We start from the raw sequence: 19,440 nt of genomic DNA on the forward strand, positions 1-19,440 counted from the left end.
CGGCTCCAGAGATGCGGCTGGTCTTGGAAGGAGATGGTCTCCATCCTGCCCTGGCCTCCACGGGCCAGAGCTCATTTCTAGGGCTGCGTTTCGTTTCAAAGACCGTGTCTTGATAGAGGGAGTTAGTGACTGTAATGCACTGAGACGTGGAAGATTAGGGGAAAAATAAACAGAGAAATGTGTGAGGAGAGAAGGGAGAGGGGAGGCTGTGGAAGACCTGAAACGCCTCACGATTGCTCCGTGTACTTCAGGACCCTGGATTCAGGCAGCAGGAGGGTTACGTTCAGTTCAGTTCAGTTCAGTTCAGTTGCTCAGTCATGTCTGACTCTTTGCGACCCCCTGGACTGCAGCACACCAGGCTTCCCTTTCCATCACCAACTCCTGGACTTTGCTCAAACTCATGTCCATTGAGTTGGTGATGCCATCCAACCATCTCATCCTCTGTCGTCCCCTTCTCCCCCTGCCTTCGATCTTTCCCAGCATCCGTGAACAGGATGAAGAGGATTACGTTCGGTCATCATTAAAAAATTAAGACCAGTGGCTCTGGGGTGCAGTCAGGCGGGTTTCAGAAAAAAAGATGAGGGCAAACATCCCAATTTCACGTGTTGGGGCTCCCCAGGTGGGAGGCGAGGCCCTCGGAGGGTTGAGCTCCACCTCAGGGAGAGTCTGTTGGGGCATCCAGAGTGTTGTGGACAGTTGACACTGGTGACCTGAGTCTCTTCCAGTCCCGAGGATGCAGGATTTTAGGTTAGATAATAGACATGAACAGATCCCTGTGTCTTGTGAGTGTCTGGTGACTTGTGTATTTGATTGGGATTCTCCTTTTGAGAAGCACTGCTTTTGGTTGGGTTTCATGTCAGAGGCTGTTTCTGCCCCGAGTGTTGACAGTGAAATTGACCAGTGGCTGCCTTGATTCCCACAGGTCTTCCTGGCCCCCCGGGCCCCCCAGGTCCGTTCAACATCATCAAGGGGGAACCAGGGCTCCCTGGTCCCGAGGGCCCTGCGGGTCTGAAAGGGCTTCAGGGACCTCCAGGCCCGAAAGGACAGCAAGGTAAGAATAAGTTGGCTGGGCAGTCAAGGGGGCATGGGGTCAGGAGCGGGCTGACGTGGGCAGGCTTTCCTCTTTACCCCGGGTCTCAGGTCAGTCTCTGGGTGGTGACTGTGTAAGCTCGTATTCGAAGATGACTTTCTTATCTTCCCTTCAGTTCAGTTCGGTTCAGGCGCTCAGTCGTGTCCGACTCTGCGACCCCATGAATCGCAGCACTCCGGGCCTTCCCTTAATGTATTTCAAAACCACGTGAAGGTTTGAAGGGGCCTAGAAAGGCCAGAACGTCTTCCCTGGAGGCTCAGTGGTAAAGAACCCGCCTGCCAACACAGGAGACGCGGGTTCGATCCCTGGGTTGGGAAGTTCCCCTGGAGGAGGGAAAATGGCAACGCACTCCAGTGTTCTTGCCTGGGAGATGCCGTGAACAGAGGAGCCTGGTGGGCTACAGTCCAGGGGGTCTCGAGTCAGGCACGACTGGGTGACCCAGCACACGTGCACACATGAAAAACGCCAGAGTGACGCAGGGAAAAGGCAGGGGGAACATGCAGCTCAGCATTGCTCTGCTCACTTAGAACAGCGTGGGTGAGGGCAGGGGAGAGCCCCCTCTCCAGCCAGGAGGCGGGGGCGGCAGGGCGGGGGAGAGCCGCCTCTCCAGCCACGAGGCGGGGGCGGCAGGTGCAGTGGCCTAGAATCACGGGAATTGGTGCTCTCCGTGGTGGCCGAGAGGCTCTGCCCAACCAGCCAGGATCTGTGCAAATCCTTACGGTTCCAGACACTGCAACCTAGACACTTTCTGCTTCTTGGAGCTAAACAGTCCCCACTTTACAAGCTATTGCGGAGGGGCGGGAATGGAAAAATAAAGAAGAAGGGTAACATTTAGAGCAGAAAGTGAGCATCACGGAAATTCCAGGTTCAACGCCCCGAGAATGCAGTGTATGCGGGCAAACAGAAGAACCACCCCGTCAATAAATCTGATGCTTGAACGTTATGTGAGGCACCAGAATAAAGCCGAGGGGGAAACATTGAGAAAATGAAAATGCATCAACTCTCCCCAAGCCCCCACGTGCCTGCCTTTCCCCAAACTGCCTGCCGAACAGTGACAGCGGAAACAGGGAGAAGCCGGGGAGAACCCCGGGCCCCGTGATGCGCAGACCCCGTGCAGGAGTCGGTCTGGCCGTGGCCTCTGCGGCGTGCGCGTCACCCTTCGGGCTTTTGGAGAAAGTTTCCCTCCCGTGGTCCCAGGCCCTGTGCTGGCATCTGCGGAGGCCAGAGAAGACATTTCAAAGGCGGAGGCGGTGCAGCCCGTGGACGGCTCTCCACGGCCAGATCCTGACTCCCCTCTCCTCTCGCTCAGGTGTGACGGGATCCGCGGGCTTGCCTGGGCCCCCAGGTGAGCCCGGCTTTGACGGCGCCCCCGGCCAGAAAGGAGAGACGGGGCCCTTCGGCCCTCCAGGTAGGTGTGCTGTGTCCTCCCAGCCTCACTGCCCCTTTGCTGCATCTTCCGGTTCGAAGCCTCAGGCCCGGGCGTGCCAAAACCTGCAGAACGCGTTTCTGGAAAGACTTCCAGAGGAGTCTGTTTCTTAGAGAAACAGAGTCACACAGCGGGCCTGAGGGTTGTCATCATCCTTTTCTGGGTCGGGAGACTGTTGGTCAGAGCCCGGTGTCTTCCCGACGTGAACGTGACTGAGAGAAGGCCGGTAGACGGACCTGTGTGGTTTCCGAAGGGTCTGTGGCTCAAATTCGCCATCGCAGCAGCAGGCGAGGGGGAGCAGATGACACCGTGTTGGCCAGAAGGCCGCTGGCTGCTCCTGGTTCGAGTTGAGCTGCTTCCCGAGAGGCGGGAACTCAGAGGTCCCATCACAGCTGAGAAGCCAGAGACCGAAGGTGCCGCTGAGTGCTCAGAGGGCCCAGCACAGCAGGAGGCCCTGGGACAGACTTGCAGGCCGTGTGGTTGCCCCTGGAGATGGGAGGACACCCCGCAAGGAGCTTCCTTCCTGCCCTGGTTCTGCAGGCGGCCTGGGGCCACTGAGGCTGGGACGCTACCTTCAGAGGAGGTTGTCTTAATAATCGTATGATAATCCTCGCCCACAGGAGCCCCCAGTGCTGGAAGAATACAGATCACATCATTTATTCCTGTATCCATGCTTTCGTGTATTCCATTTATTCACTGAACTGAGCTCTTTGAGCGTCTCTTTGCCCCAAGCATGGTGCTTTTAACCCGTCCGGAGGTGGGATGCAGAGAGGAGCGGCCGGGGATGCAGGTTGGAGGCGGTGGCTGGCGGTGGCCGTGCCAATTCTCGCCTGTGCGTAACTAAGGAAGCGGCTTCCCTTCCGTCTTGCAGGTCCACGAGGCTTCCCAGGTCCGCCCGGCCCCGACGGGCTGCCGGGGTCCATGGGTCCCCCGGGCACCCCGTCAGTCGATCACGGCTTCCTTGTGACCCGGCACAGTCAGACGACAGACGACCCCCAGTGCCCTCCTGGGACCAAAATCCTCTACCACGGCTACTCTTTGCTCTACGTGCAAGGCAACGAGCGGGCGCATGGCCAGGACTTGGGTGAGGCCCCTAAGATGTGTGCATTCCTTCTGTGGTGTGTCTCCGGTGCTCGGCAGTGCTGGGCTGTGTTCCTCTCCGGTCCTGTGGCCCGAGGTGTCACCAAGACTTAGTTAAGGGGAAGAGTCCTGTTTCCCTCCATCCTTACCAAAAGTGAAAGTGAAGTCGCTCAGTCGTGTCTGACTCTTAGCGACCCCATGGACTGCAGCCCACCAGGCTCCTCCATCCATGGGATTTTCCAGGCAAGAGTACTGGAGTGGGGTGCCATCGCCTTCTCTGATCCTTACCAAAGGCCACCGTATTACTAATGGGGAGCCAGGCAATCGTAAAGGCTGACTCTCCAAAAAAGTTTAATAGAACTTTTGACCTCTTTCTCAAGTGATCAGATAGGATTAAGATTTCTGGGGTAAACACAAATAGTTTGCATTCATCGTCATAAAGCAGAGCAGCTTTACTGTTGCTCTTGTTAAAAAGGTCCACGTTTTCTAGGCCAAACTCCTTTGCACATGCTGATCTCTGTCCTGTAAGCTTAGGTGGGCAGAGGATCGCGCGTCTGCCAGCGCTGTCTTAGTCCCCTCCGGATCTGCGCCTGCACATTGTATTTCAGTGTTGTGCACCTGCCTCTAACTTTCACGGAGGTTGGGAACATGTAGAAAGACAGCTCTGCATTTTATCAGAAATAGAGTGCAGTGAGTTACTCGGCTGCTGTAGAAGGGGCTGCACGTTAACTTCCTTCTGGGGTTCAGTCCAGGAAAAGGTTTCTTTCTCGATGAGCCATTGTGTATCCATTCAGCCAAACGTCCTGCTAATTCTTGATAGTCTCCTGTTGGCTTTTAATTTAATGCTCGTTTCCAATCATACTAGTGTGTTTATTTCACTGTGTTTATCTCCTCCTTTCTGTAATTTCACACATCTTTATTTCCATCTTAACGTGTGTGGAGGATGGATGTCTGTCTTTAATTTCAAGCGTGTTTGTTTCCATCTTCATGCATATGGAGGGATGGATGTCTGTTCTAATTTCAAGCATGTTTGTTTCCGTCTTAATGGAGGTGTAGGATAGAGGCCTGTCTTTAATTTCAAGCATGTTTGTTTCCATCTTCATGCATGTGGAGGATGGATGTCTGTCTTTAATTTCAAGCATGTTTGTTTCCATCTTCACGCATGTGGAGGATGGATGTCTGTTTTAATTTCAAGCGTGTTTGTTTCCGTCTTAATGGAGGTGTAGGATAGAGGCCTGTCTTTAATTTCAAGCGTGTTTGTTTCCACCTTCACGCGTGTGGAGGATGGATGCGTTTTTGTCTCCGTCTTGACAGAGGTGTAGGATAGAGGCCTGTCTTTAATTTCAAGCGTGTTTGTTTCCATCTTCACGCGTGTGGAGGATGGATGCCTGTTTTAATTTCAAGCGTTTTTGTCTCCGTCTTAACGGAGGTGTAGGACAGAGGCCTGTCTTTAATTTCAAGCGTGTTTGTTTCCACCTTCACGCGTGTGGAGGACGGATGCATTTTTGTCTCCGTCTTAACGGAGGTGTAGGATAGAGGCCTGTCTTTAATTTCAAGTGTGTTTGTTTCCATCTTCACGCATGCAGAGGACGTCTGTCTGTTTTAATTTCGAGCGTGTTTGTTTCCATCTTCACGCGTGTGGAGGACGTCTGTCTGTTTTAATTTCGAGCGTGCTCGCTCCCGCCTCCGTGCGTGCGGAGGACGTCTGTCGTCTGTGCTAGCCGGCCCTTGCCGTCTGCCCCGAGGCCAGCCGTCGGTGGTAACCAAGGCCCTCTCCCCGCACAGGCACGGCGGGCAGCTGCCTGCGGAAGTTCAGCACCATGCCCTTCCTCTTCTGCAACATCAACAACGTCTGCAACTTCGCCTCCCGCAATGACTACTCGTACTGGCTGTCCACGCCGGAGCCCATGCCCATGTCCATGGCGCCCATCACCGGGGAGAACATCCGGCCCTTCATCAGCAGGTGAGTGCAGCCCGTCGGAGCAGACGCACGGCTGAGGGGGCAAGGCCCCGTGTCCTCAGGGCGGAGGTCATTTTTGTCTTTCCCCTTCTTCCCCCATCGAATTCTTTGCCATTCTGGTTACTGATTGTAATACCTGAGCTTTGCGATAGAGATCATCCATGCGAAGGATTGGATGTAACAGTCAGTTATCCTCTTAAAAATGTTAGTGCAAACCCTAGGTGAGATAGAACACCTGTCTCGTGTGGCTTGCCGGGGTGACCCCCTTCCCTGCCACGAGCGAGCAGTGTCTCTGGAATTCCCGCAAACGTGAGAACGTCTTCACTGCTTTTTTCTTTCTTAAGATGTATAGTTTTGGAATCACTCCCTACCCCTATGAAATTAAAAAAAAACTTTTTTATTTTTGATCATAGTAAAATACACATAACATAAAATTTACCATCTTAACCATTTTTAAGTGCAGTTCAGTGGCCCTTAATGTAGGAACTCAACTATGGGTGTGAGGGAGTCCTCAAGAAATTGTAACCCTCGGATATAGAGTATGTCTGTGCTTTATGCATAAGGAGATTACACTGATGTACTGTGTCCACTAACGTGTATGTTCTAAGAATTTTCTTATTCTCCTCCACTCTACCAGTTTTTGCACCCTGAAAGTAATATTGTCCCCACTGAGAATGCATATGTTTGAGTGACTTCCCAAATTAAGTGCTTGCCACACTAATTGATGTCTGGGGTATGTTTTCAAGTCCCCAGGAATCTGCCTGGTAGGAAATAAAATGGGAAATTGAAATTATTATGACCGAAAAGTACACAGTTGTTTTATCTTTGCTTCTTTCCTTCTAATTAAAAAGCTGCTTCCTTACCTGCACCCAGAAGTAATAGAACAGAGGCAAATGTGTGAATTTGTTTCACTGAGAACCTAGTCTTCTACACGAGAAGATAATAGGGGATAAAAAGAATGACAAGGCGGGCCAAGTTTGCCTTAGCAGAGTGAGAAGGAGAAAGAGCATAAGCTTCTCTGTGTTTCGTTTAGGGAAATAGCAGCTTCTGAACAGGAGGAAAGATGTTACGGTGCTGGCTGAGGGGTGTCTGCAGTTGGAAGTTGGGGCTGGGTGCGTGGTGACTACCTGGTCCCCAGATAGTCACTGCGGGCTTCGAGGGAGCTGGCCAGTTATAGGGTCTGAGGCTCCATCACATGGAAGGCTGGTCCAGATCAGTCTTCTTAAAAGAACCTACCATGTGGACCTGGAGCAGAAAGGCTGGGAGATACCTATTAGAAAAGTCAGGTTTTTGAAGGCCTTACATCCAACCACTTTCTTTTGAGCTGTAAGAAAACTCACCTCCTGGACATTAAAATGGGAGCTTCCCGAGAGGCCCCTCTCCAAGCAGATGTCCTTCTGCGTATCGGGGGTACCTGTGGGCTGTTCTGTGCCGAGACTTTTCTTGCTCAGAACCATGTCAAGTGCATGAGAATGAGAACTAACCGCCTTTGTGTTTCTGTTTAGCTTTCCATGGACCACAGGTAGATCGTGATTTTCGTTTTTGTTTCCTATTTACCGTCTTGGCAAATTTGACATTGACCTTGATTTGGCTGGGACATGGGGGCTCTGGGATGAGTTAGGACATTCCAGGAACCAGTCCAGGAATAGACTAGGTCTGGGACTTGCTCTTCCCTGGGGACCCATCTCCACGAGTTGTTTAAATGCCCCAGTGCCACCCGTTTCAGGGTTTTCAGAGCTCTCTGTTGGCTGACCCACAGACTCTGAGCCTGAAGAGACCTCCGAAGTCACATCCTTTACGTCACCGCTCTGAAAGCACGTGTATCTGCGTCCCCTTTGGGGATCATGCCACCTGTTCCTCCCGGGCATCCAGCTCCCGTGGTCACTTTAACTTGGCGGTTTCTGACGACCTCTCAAAACTCACAGGTTCTTTCCAAGGCCTTTCCTTTGGGGACGTCCTAAAGCTTAATTTCAGAAAGAATTAACAACACAAAATCCCTCCTCTCCAGCAGAAAGAGCAGCAGGCTGTCACCCTGACACAAGCTTCCAGGCACTTTCTGGCTTTCTGCAGACGTGAGGCACGCGCAACTGTGGATTGTTTAATTGCCCCAGAGCACAGACGTCTGGTCTGAGAGCAGGGGCTGAGCCCCGATTCTGCCTCACACACTCACTCTGGTCTCAGGCTCTCAGGAGTAACATGGAGAAGGAGGCTTACGAATCTCAAGGGGTGACACGGCTCATTAGACCTGCGACTGTCTGTCCCGGAACACCCATCTGACGGGGTCGAGACCGCGTCTCTGCAGCAGCTTGAATCCGCCAGCCCAGCAGAGGCTGACATGAGCCCCTTTCCTCCACGCTGTGTGTCTGCTCCCGGGCCTGGCAGGCAGACGGTGGCAGAGGGGAAAGGCCAGTTTCAGTAGCTGTTGTTTAATTGAGCCCTTTAATTCTTCTGCATTTGTGTGAATAAACCAGAAGTGGCGCAACACGCACGCGTCTGGGGAAGACCGAGCGGCTCGTTCCGGCCTGTTCCCGCGTCGTCTATTTTCGTGCAAACGTTCCAGCGTAGCTAGGTGCATTAGCATAATTTATAGTCATTTATCACACTGTTAACTCTGTTCATTCTGGGGCTTGAATGTGGTTACTGCTATAGTTTATTTCTTTAACAAACCGTGATCCCACCATCAGAGGGTCTCTTGGTAGAGCAGGTGCCAGTCAGAACATTCTGGGTCCAGCCCTGGGCAGGTCTCCTCACTGGTCTGTTGGCTCCATGTCTGGACAGTCTCTGGAAGGAGGCGCACGTGGACCACCGGCCCTGGGTTCATTGTTTTTCTTAGCTACTGTAATTCAGCAAATGTTCTTACATTGAAGATGATTCGGGGCTTAAAACAAATCGCCTGTTCCAGAAGCACTGGCCCTTGAACAGTGCCGTCTCCTTTTTCTTGAGCATTCCGCGTGTTTGCTGAGGTCTGTGCTCATCACTAAAACGCCGGAGGATGCTGTGAGACGCAGAGGAGACACAGACGTCTCCTGCGGCCCCAGCTGCCCTGGGAGACGGCCCTGTTACAACCTGGCTCCGGGTTGCCTTCCCCTCATAACAGAGCACATGGGAAGTGTGGCTCGGAGTGTAATATTTAAGCACCGAGGCAACTCTGTCAAATCAGGGAGAAGCCCAGGGCCTCAGAGTCCAAGCGGGGGCACCTGCTCCGTCTGATAAGATGTCGCTGGACCGGAAGGGCTGAGTGCAGGGCTGGAGAGCGGGTGTGGGGAGGGCTGAGCAGGTGGGGCTCCTTGCACCGAGCTGAGGGTCTTGGCTCCGGTTCCTCGCAGGTGTGCTGTGTGTGAGGCCCCAGCGATGGTGATGGCCGTGCACAGCCAGACCATCCAGATTCCGCAGTGCCCTGCCGGCTGGTCCTCGCTCTGGATCGGCTACTCCTTTGTGATGGTGAGTGTTCGGAGCAGCTCCGTGTTTCCCCCAGAGAGACGCCTGTGACTCCCCCGCCTCTCCTCTCTGGCTACTGCCCTCACTGCTGGGACGCCTTGCGAAGCGTCCCCAGGAGCCTGGCCCCCTCTGCTGGGAGGGGACAGTGCGGCCGGGGCAGGGGGCGGTGTCCAGCGCCAGCCCAGAGCTCTCCTCCTCCTTGCAGAGGCTGTTCTGGGACGACCGGATGAGACGCTGAGTTGAAGCCTCCCTGGGGGAAGCAGGGCGGGGGGTCCCATGAGGGAAGGCTCCCATCTCAGCTCTGCCTGGGAGGTGCGATCATGGTTAGATCTGGAACGTTCTGGGACCCTGGGGTCCTAGTCTGGAAATCAAGAGCGTTAGCTTTGTCCTCAGAGGTCCCGTCTGGCTCTAAATCCAGAGTCCGCTTTTCTTGTGTCTGAAATAGCCGTCCTGGGGAGGTTGTCACATCTGACCCTTGTATGCCATTCAGTTAATGTTTTCATTTCTGAGGGCCCTGCGTCAGCCCATGGGAACAAACAGTCACCATAGCAGTTTTCTTTCTTCTTTTTCTCCTAAGCTTTTCCTCTTTAAAGAAAAGAAAAAAGGATCCTTGTTCCTGACCTTACAAAAGCACACGTATCATCTAACGTAGCGAATAAAGGATCTTAGTGGTCCTGTATCAGTTTGGGTAGAAAGTCTGAGGCTACAGCAGTTGCTCCCAGCACCCTTTGCACGGCCTGGCCGCCATCGCAGGCCCCAAGTTAGAAGAGGTTTCAGCATTCTGCAGAGAGAAGAGTCAGGGCGGCGTTTGTTTCAGTGCTGATGGACCAGACTGGTCATCTCCCATCTCAGCCGTCAGCTGGTTCCTGAGGCCACGGGGAGGTGTGGGTGCCTGTGAGTGACCGCAGGAGGCAGTACCTCGATCCCCGCTGACTCACAGTCCCGTCTCCCTGCAGCACACCAGCGCCGGGGCTGAAGGCTCTGGCCAAGCCCTCGCCTCCCCCGGCTCATGTCTGGAGGAGTTCAGGAGCGCCCCCTTCATCGAGTGCCACGGCCGTGGAACTTGCAATTACTACGCAAACGCTTACAGCTTTTGGCTTGCCACGATAGAGCGGAGCGAGATGTTCAAGTAAGTGGCTCTGGCCCCTCCCCCTCGGTGGCTTTTTTTTTTAACAATCAGCTGTGATCCATACACATGACCAGTGCAGAGTCCCAGAGACGGTTCTGCAGCAGTCCTTAGGGACAGTCCTTCTTCCACATGTAGGAATGAATCGTGAGTCTATTCTATGGGGGCGGATAACCGAGACCGTTTTCAAAGGTGGGGCTCAGGTGACAGGATTCACTCCTTCATTGTTGAAGAACCATGAAAGAGGAAAGGTCGGTTTCCAAAGTGAATCCACAGCAGCATCATTAAGACAACTCAGATCTTCAGACAGAGCATTTTAGACGTGGTACCTTTGACCATCAGGGAGAGTGCAAATAGCCTTCATTTTCACGGTGTCTATAAGGATGAACTGGGTGTATGTGTTGTGAGTCGCCGGGGACTGTTTTTTAGGCCTGCACGGACAGAGGAAAATTAATTTCAGCACAAATTGCAGCCAAAATAGATAGGGAGGGACTTGTCTTTCTTTTCCACTAACAAAATTCACCTTTAAAACAATGGTCTCGAGTGGCCGCTGACCTCGAGTTGGTCTGGAGCGGGGCCTGGTCTGTACTGGACGAGAACACGTAAAGAGGCGTCTGTGCCGTACTTAGTACCTGCAGGAGCTGACGCGGGGCGCCGAAGGGTCTGGACAATTACTTACTGTTCTTTCCCCCAAATAAGGACATCTCAGCCTTGGAAATAAGCGCTTCTATCTTCACCTTTTTGGACAGCATTCTGCAGACCTCTTCTGTGACCCTGCCTCTTTCTGGCTTAGATCATAAGGGTGAAGCACCATCTTCACTATTCGTAAATTTCCAAGCATCAGAAAAGAGCCAGGGGCCTTTCTAGTGGCTCACACGACACTTTATAGGCCGCTGGGAACTTGTTCTCAACTCGGACTTGACAGTTAGCTACCGAAATGAGCACCAGTTCCTGGGGCTGCCCATTAAAGGGTAAATAGGTAACAATGGGTTTTTTTCCCCCCTAAACCAGCAGCCTGGTACAATTAATTCAAATGTCTTCTTAAACAAGACTAGGTGAGGTCCCGTTCATTTAAAGAATTTGGAGGCACTAGGATTTTCACCAATTTTGCTAATGTAAACTGCCTCAATTTTTGGACAAGGTACTCTTATTATACGGGCTTCCCTTGTGGCTCAGCTGGTAAAGAATCCGCCTGCAATGCGGGAGACCTGGGTTCGATCCCTGGGTTGGGAAGATCCCCTGGAGAAGGGAAAGGCTACCCACTCCAGTATTCTGGCCTGGAGAATTCCATGGACAGAGGAGCCTGGCAGGCTGTAGTCTGTGAGGTCACAGAGAGTTGGACACAATTCAGCGACTCAGCACACATACTCCTATTACATGGCCACTTTAATTTTAAAAAGATTTGATGAGTACATGTTTTAGGTCAGACTTCACTTTTCAATCGTCAAAGGACAGAATTCCTAGGATCAGGAAGCTTTTGGAACAGTAAATGTCTTTCCCTGTCTTTGGCCTCCAATGAGACCACCAGCATGAACATCTTTGCAAAGTTATGAAAGTATTTTGAGGCCTGGCTGATTTTCCCAGATTTGTTGTTCATCATGTGATTCAGTGATGATTTAACGGGCTTCCCTGGTGGCTCAGCTGGTAAAGAACCCGCCTGCAATGCAGGAGACCTGGGTTCAATCACTGGGTTGAGAAGATCCCCTGGAAAAGGGAATGGCTACCCACTCCAGTATTCTGGCCTGGAGAACTCCGTGGACTGTATAGTCTGTGGGGTTGCAAAGAATTGGACGTGCCCTTAGAATCTGTGTGTGTGAAGAGAAGAAGAATATTTTCTTAGTCTTGGGGCATTTATAATCGAGTTGAGAAAGCAGAAGTTTGATGCTGGCGTTCGAGGAGGCTGGGGTAGGGGTGGTCCGTGGTGGGCAGTGGCTGAGACTTCGGACTCAGACTGACCTGGGTGACTCCGGGTGTGCTCTCACTCCCTGGGGACGGGATGCAGATGATAACTCGCAGGCGTTGCCGAGGCCGCGGGATGCGCCCAGCGTGGTCCCCGCCCGGAGGCAGGGCGGAGGCCGGGTCCCCAGGGGTCTCCCGCGGCCGGGAGGCGGCGCAGTGACCCGGCCGCTGTGCTGCGTTGCAGGAAGCCCACGCCGTCCACGCTGAAGGCCGGGGAGCTGCGCACGCACGTCAGCCGGTGCCAGGTGTGCCTGCGGAGGACATGACGGAGCCGGCCGCAGCTGCGTCTCGAATGGTGCTACTCCCTCCTCCCCCCCTCCTCCTAACAGCAACGAGCTCTAGAAATGTAGCCCGTGTACCTCACTGTCCATGCGAAAACCATAAGGTGCCTGATAGGAATCTGCCAGACTAACACACCCTGCTTCATTGGCCTCTGCTGCTGAAGGAGAACCAAGTCCACCATGAGCTGCCTGTAGGACGCCCCCGGGGCGCTCCCGATGCAATAAAGAGCATGTCTGTCCTGAGTCCGCTGCACTCCTGTGTGACGTGAGACCCACCAGAAAACCAAAGGGTGCTAGAGGGGGGCGGGGCTTCCATCCCGGGGGCAGCCCCTTGGCGTCCCGGCGTCCTGACGGGTCCGTTCCAGCCCCAGACGGATGGTCTGTTGAGGTCACTGTCGAGCCGCCTCAGAATTCAGGCTCCCTCGGTCTGTCCAAGTACTGGCCGTGTGGAGCCGATGGCGGGGCCCTCCCGGTGGAAGGGTGGGCCGGCAGCCCTGTCTTCCGACCGCCCCCTCCCTCCAAAGAAAAATGTCAGTCTTTCTGCTCCGTGTGGTACTGCGCAGCTGCTCTTGCAGAAATCACAGATTTCCTGTGGAATAAAGGTGGTCCCCAAAGTAGGCAGAAAGGAAATATATATATATATTTTAGTAATTTATATAGATGTCAGCAATTAGGCAGGTCAAGCTGTAGTTTCATTTCCACTGTTAAAATAAAGCTTACATAGTTTCTTTAAAAGCCTGTGTTGTCCTTTAACAGTGTTTTTCTAAACACTAGGGTATTGAATGTGAAACACCAATTTTCATTGTTCACCTCGAAACCAAAAGTTGTGTATTGCCAAAGCCAAACCCAGGTTCACGGACGTGGTGTCTGTTACAGGGAGACATGTCCTTTGAGCTTCTTGTTTTTCTTCTGTATGAGATATCTTCAGGGTTTTAAACACTAATCACAAACTGAATGACTTGACTTCAAAAGCAACAGCCTTGAAAGGCCTTCATCTTAAGAGCGTCCGCGTTCTGCGGCCGGGTGTGAGAAGCGCTCTGTCCAAGCAGAATTTCAGTGGCGTTACCTGTAGGCACATTCAGGCGCTCCCTTGGGTTCTTGTGAGCTGTGTTCAGACTTCAGCAGGGGAGCAAATGGATTGCAGGGGAGCAGAATTGGACCACTGTGCCTGAAATGACATTTTACTCCAAGTCTCCAAAACGTTTTTAAGACTACTAAGGCCTTCTGTGTAATTCCTTTAAATGTGTATTTCTTAAAAATTCAAATTTGTAATAAAACTATTTGTATAAAAATTAAGCTTTTATTAATTTGTTGCTAGTTTTGCCACAGAAACCTCACAGGAAAGTTTACTGCACAAGCCACTAATAAATCTATAAGCTCTGCATGCCTTAGACCATATTTATTTTGCAGTTCTTCCAAATGAGTCATGGACTGGGAATCATTTACAGAAATAATTACAAAGGAAAAAAAAATATGGTCGTCTTCATCCCTCCCTCCTTCTTTCCCATCTGTCCATCTAGGCAGCCATCCTCCCATCCACCCCCCACCCCACCCTTCCATCCACCCACCCCCCACCCATGCATCCATCCATCCTCCCATCTCCCACCCATCCATCCATCCTCCCACCCACCCTTCCATCTCTCCACCCTTCCAGCCATCCACCCGTCCATTCATCTCTCCACCCTTCTCTCCACCCACCCATCCACCCGTCCATTCACCCACTTCATCATACATATACTGTGTGCCTCCTGTTTACCAGATACCAGGTTAAGTACAGGATAAATGAAAGTGAATAATATGAAGCCCTTAAGAAATGTTCTATTAAAAAAAAAATCACTGTGGAAGGAACCTGTCGCTTGTCAAGAGTGTGAAATGAGGTTATAGATCTGAAAACTATAGTCTCATAATAGGTGGGAGTCGCATTGCAAGTTGGGTTACAATTGAGGATCATGAGAGGTGCCTTGAAGGTGTCTCCGTGAGGGATGAGATGGAGTGAGAAACGCGCACGGTGAGCTGTGGGCCCAGATTCATCCCCCGTCCAGGCTGCAGGCGAGATGGGGGGTGGTGTCCTAGCACACAGACCCTCCTGGGACGCGCGCGGGGGCCCTTTCCTCTCTCTCGGCATCTTCCTGTCACTCCTTGTAAATCATCCTGAGGGCACATCTCTGCTTGGCCTCCTTTTGACTTGCACGAGAACTTTCCCTAAGCTCAATTCACACGGTGCAAACAAGGCGTTTAGTTGGATTAGACCTGAGACAATCGCTCCGTGGTATTAGAAGGTGTTCCCGGGCTCACTTTTGAGTACATGGGATTGTGGGAAAATCACGCTCCAGCCTTCTCGTTCTCTTCAGCCTTCAAGACTTAAGACGCTCTCAGGCCGTGCCGTAGGTGGCGCTTTGCCCTTCCCACCGCTTTAGTTTCCTGAGGCCTCAGTCTCCCTGTTGGTCTCCCTGTTGGACAGTGACGCATCCTGAGAAGGTAATTGTCAAGTGTTTGTGAAGCCTGCTCGTTTCTTCAGATGCTTTCCTAAACCCTGGGAGGGGCTGTGGTACAACCCACATCTCCTGACAAGGTAAGATGTTCGCACAGGAAACATTGGATTGTTAGGGGCTGAAGGACACCCGGGTTGCAGAGGTCGTCAAGCTCTGCAGTCCGCTCTTCTGCTTCCAAGCTGCACCCCGTCATCCACCATGCCAGAGATCTGAGACTCTTCCCTTCAGGACATGGAGAGAGATGTTCTACCAGCCTGTTTTTTTTCTGAGAATGAGTTTTCCTGTCTTGAAAGAGCGTGCTCTTCCTGCAGCCCGCACAGGCGTCTCCCAGCTCTGAGATGCAGACACAGCCACTGGTCCAGTAGAGCCTCCACGGTCGTCAGGACAGGTGTGAAGCGATGCTGAGTGCAGGTTACCTGGCTTCCTCTGGGTCGGCCATGGTGCCTCACCCTCCAGGGTGTCCTTGCACCTCCACACTTGGCCTGGCGAGATGGCCACCCAAGCTGCCCGCCCTGACCCAAAGCCTCTGGGCCACCCATCTCAAGGTCACAGTCTCCTTGGTACTCGGGGCGTCTCACATTTGCCTGTAACTGGGGGCTTCCCAGGTGGCGCTAGTGGGAAAGGACCCGCAGGCCGATGCGGGAGACAGGAAAAATGCCGGTTCCGTCCCTGGGTCGGGAAGATCCCCTGGAGGAGGGCATGGCAGCCCGCTCCAGGATTCTTGCCTGGAGAATCCCATGGACAGAGGAGCCTGGGGGGCTACAGTCCATGGGGTCGCAAAGGGTGGGACCCAAGCGTAGCGACCGAGCATGTAGGGTTTGTTTAAAGCTTAGCATTTGTTCCGCAAGTTGAAACGGCAGCCTTGGACCAGGGAAACCATTTCCTAGCCCGCTTTGGAGCTGGCAGGGGCTGGGGAGACCTGGCTCCCTGCGGGGCGACCAGCTCCTGCCGGCGGGGGTCTCCTCTGGGTCTGGGTCACCTGTGGGCCTGCCAGGCTGCAGGTGCTGCGGGGAGGGGGGGCCGTTTCTGGGCTCTGAATCATCGGCAGCCTCCGCGTGGGGGGTGTTTCCTCTCATCAACGCCCAGCCTGTACTTCCTGAGCTCACGCCCGCATGGGCGCCCTGTCCTCATTTACCCGCCGGAAATAGCTGCACCTCCTCTGGGGGCTCTGCACCCCCAGGCAGCACGTCTGCTGCTGCCCACCCCCGCCCCTCCCCGGGGGCCCGCGGGCTGAGTCACGGTGAAACTAAGCCACTCCGCCGCGATCAGGAAAGGCGTTTTTCAGACTCGCAGTTTCCAGGCTTCTGAAAGTCAGTTCTGTGTTTCATCATCCCTGTCCTGGACGGTCCCTGCTAGCTCTGAGCAGACGTGTTTCCCACAGTGATTTATTTCTCTGATGCAAATGAGAAAATTCTGCAGAATGTTTTGAAGCAGGCTTTGCTAGCCAATTCAGGCAGACAATATGTATTTACCAACCAGCTCTCTCACAAATGAAGAATTGTGAGGCGTTTCCACAAAGCCAGAGTGGCAGGAGAGGTGGGTTCGATCCCTGGGTCGGGAATACCCCCTGGAGGAGGAAATGGCAACCCAACCAGTATTCCTGCCTGGAGAACCCCGTGGGTGCAGGAGCCTGGTGGGCTGCAGCCCCTGGGGTCACAGACTCGGACACGGCTGAGCACGCATGCGTGCTTTCTCACGAGGTGGAGATTCCCAGGGCAGACACAGAGCCTGCCCTGCCGCCCACAGCCATGACCCACCTCGCAGGTGGGTGACAGTCTCCTGTGATAGCAGCCGGGACAAGCTGAGACCCTGGTGAGACAAGGCCCAGAGGAAGTCACAGATTCGGAGTCCAGGGCAAAAGACCTTGCCTTTTCACCAGAGGGGTTGCAAGGCTGCGCAGCAGAGGGCGTGGACGTGGGCGTGGAGACAGCTGGTGCTCTTCTTCCTTGCCTGCTCTGGTGTAGCATCCTTCCCTAACACAGTGTGAAAGGTCAGCCCTGCAGTCCTAACCGGAAAACGCGTGCACGCTCAGTCGCTTCAGCCATGTCCAACCCTCTGTGACCCCATGGACTGTGGCCTGCCAGGCTCCTCTGTCCATGGGATTCTCCGGGCAAGAATACTGGAGTGGGCTGCCATGCCCCCCTCTGGGGGATCTTCCCGACCCAGGGATCAAACGTGGATCTCCTGCATTGCAGGCAGATTCTTTACCACTAGTCACACCTGGGAAGTCCCTTCAGGAGGTCAAGTCCCTGTAGTTACCGGGGGCCCCTCCCCGTGTTCCCTCTGTTATGAGGTTGAGTCCGTCTCTGCCCCCGAGAACTCCCTTCCTCCCCGGACTGGATGCTCCTCTGGGACCATGTAGGACACCCACTTCAGCGGGTGGGCCTCCCTGGTGGTGGGTTTGCTCCTGCTCTGCATGAAGGACTCAGGGGGCACCAGGTGCTCTGCTCCCTGCCCTCCTGACCTTCACCAGGAGGAGAGGTGACCCAGGGAGCCGCCTGGCAGGGGTGCTGTCCACGCAGAGCAGACTGAACCTGGCCGGCTGACCCACAATGAAGCAGAATCTCCCAGAGCCCCTGGACCCGTGAGTGTGAGAAGCAGGTCATAGAAACCGCTGAGATTTTTAGAATCCTTTTCTTACGCAGCATGGACTGACTGACGTGGTATCTTTGTGCACAGAGTGGGTCCTTGGTGAGTCTGTTCTGTGCGGAGGATGAGTCAGGACGGCAAAGTGTGGGTTCAGCTCTCGGGGGAGGGGTATTAGGATGGGGGCCCTGGTGCAGAGACCGGCTCCAAGTTCAAGTGCTCCCCAGAGAAGGCGAGAAACCCAGGGCAGTGTTTTCTCCTTTAAGCCTACTGAAAATAACCACACACACACACACACACCCCCCCAGGCACAGGGCAGCCAGGAGGGACACCGAAGCAGAGAAGGAAGGAAGGTGTTCTCCCGGCGTCCACAGTGGAACTGGGAGCTCTCTGCTGTGGGCAGGACTTGTATCAGTGACGAGGTTCGTTGCTGGTGGCGTCAGGCTGAAGCCTTACCCGGGCCATCGTGAACCGTTTCCAACTCTGTCTGCCCAAGACAGCAGTTTGCTTTGTGAGTCCCTAGAAACAGACTCACGGAAACCGTCTCAAAACACAAGTCCTTGTCAGTTTTCTTTCCGTCAAGAAGACTTATGTCTTCCTGAGACTTCCTTCCAGAGAGAGCCCCTGGGAGCATCTTTGGGTCCTGTGGGTGGCGGGCGCCTTATTCATATTAATCATCTCTCCCCGCATTGCTCTGCTTTTCCGTTGTCCCATCGGAGCTCCCGCTTTGCCGTGGGATTTCCAAAGCAAAGTGATAGCATCGTTTGGGTGACTGGCCCGGCTGTTGTGAAAGCTGTAAGTGGCTGGGCTCGGCTCCGGGGCCAGGCAGGTGAACCGCAGTGATCCTGGGCGCCCAGCGGTGGGGCTGGGTCAGAGGCGTGTTCTCCACACACAGCCTCCCCGGAAAAGGTGTTTTCCTGGATTTCCAGGTGAAATCCACTCCGTGGAAAGGCAGGGAGCAGGCTGGCTTCCCAGGTTCCCAGAGGTGGTCCCCGAGCCACTTCTGTCCATCGCAGGCTCTTCTTGAGGCCTTGGACTGGGTATCACCCCCTGGAAGGCCCCCATGCCTCGGCCACCTCTCTGAGCAAACATATACTGCCCGGGGCGGGGGGTGTGCGTGGGTTTCCATCCTTTTAAGCCTGACTCTCAGGCCTGGGGAACACTCACAGGGGTTTGAACTGTAGACACCACAGAAAGAAAACTGACAAGGACTTGTGTTTCAAGACGGTTTCCGTGAGTCTGTTTCTCGGGACTCAAACTGCTGTCTTGGGCAGACAGAGTTGGAAACGGTTCACGATGGCCCGGGTAAGGCTTCAGCCTGACGCCACCAGCAACGAACCTCGTCACCGATGCAAGTCCTGCCCACAGCAGAGAGCTCCCAGTTCCACTGTGGACGCCGGGAGAACACCTTCCTTCCTTCTCTGCTTCGGTGTCCCTCCTGGCTGCCCTGCGCCTGGGTGCTGCCCTTGTGAGACCGTCTGCCCGGGGAGGAGGGTGCAGACGGGATGGCGGGGTCCCCTGGCTCAGCTGGGCATGCCTGGGGCCCGCCAGCAACTTCTTGTCAAGTTGGATCTGGCGAAGCTGAAGAGGCGCCGTCAGCCCTAAACAGCAGCCCCTGGGGACTTCCCTGGTGGCCTAGAGGTTAAAGCTTTGCCTGTGGTTAGTGGTTAACAACTTGCCTGGCAGCCCAGCGGTTACGACTTCGCCTTCCAGGGCAGGCGTGGGTTCGATCTCTGGTTGGGGAGTTCATATCCCATATCCCTGGTGGCCAAAACACCAAAAACAAAAAACACGAGCAAGAGTGTAACAAATTCAGTGACTTAAAAAAAAAAGGGTCCATGTCCAAAAAAAAAAAAAAAGTGGATTACATTAAAAAAAAAAAAACAAAAAAAAAACCCAGCAGCCTTTTGTCAGAGATTCTAACTAGCAACCAATGTCAGCTATGTCCAAGAAAGGCCTTCCTACCTCCCGCCAGAACCAGCCGGAGTCCTGGGGCCTCCAC

At 53.7% G+C, this 19,440-nt stretch overlaps 1 protein-coding gene across 1 annotated transcript in view; it reads left to right on the forward strand.

Moving 5' to 3' along the window:
- The window catches only part of COL4A1 (collagen type IV alpha 1 chain), a 129,936-nt gene extending 116,284 nt beyond the window's left edge, over window positions 1-13,652 (forward strand). Inside the window, 7 exon segments of the mRNA XM_018056364.1 lie at window positions 923-1,051; window positions 2,400-2,498; window positions 3,388-3,600; window positions 5,382-5,559; window positions 8,883-8,997; window positions 9,951-10,123; window positions 12,264-13,652. Coding sequence (XP_017911853.1) covers window positions 923-1,051; window positions 2,400-2,498; window positions 3,388-3,600; window positions 5,382-5,559; window positions 8,883-8,997; window positions 9,951-10,123; window positions 12,264-12,345 — 989 coding nt within the window. The 3' untranslated portion in view covers window positions 12,346-13,652.

This window comes from Capra hircus, chromosome 12 (genome assembly GCF_001704415.2).
Source record: "Capra hircus breed San Clemente chromosome 12, ASM170441v1, whole genome shotgun sequence".
Lineage (NCBI taxonomy): Eukaryota > Metazoa > Chordata > Mammalia > Artiodactyla > Bovidae > Capra > Capra hircus.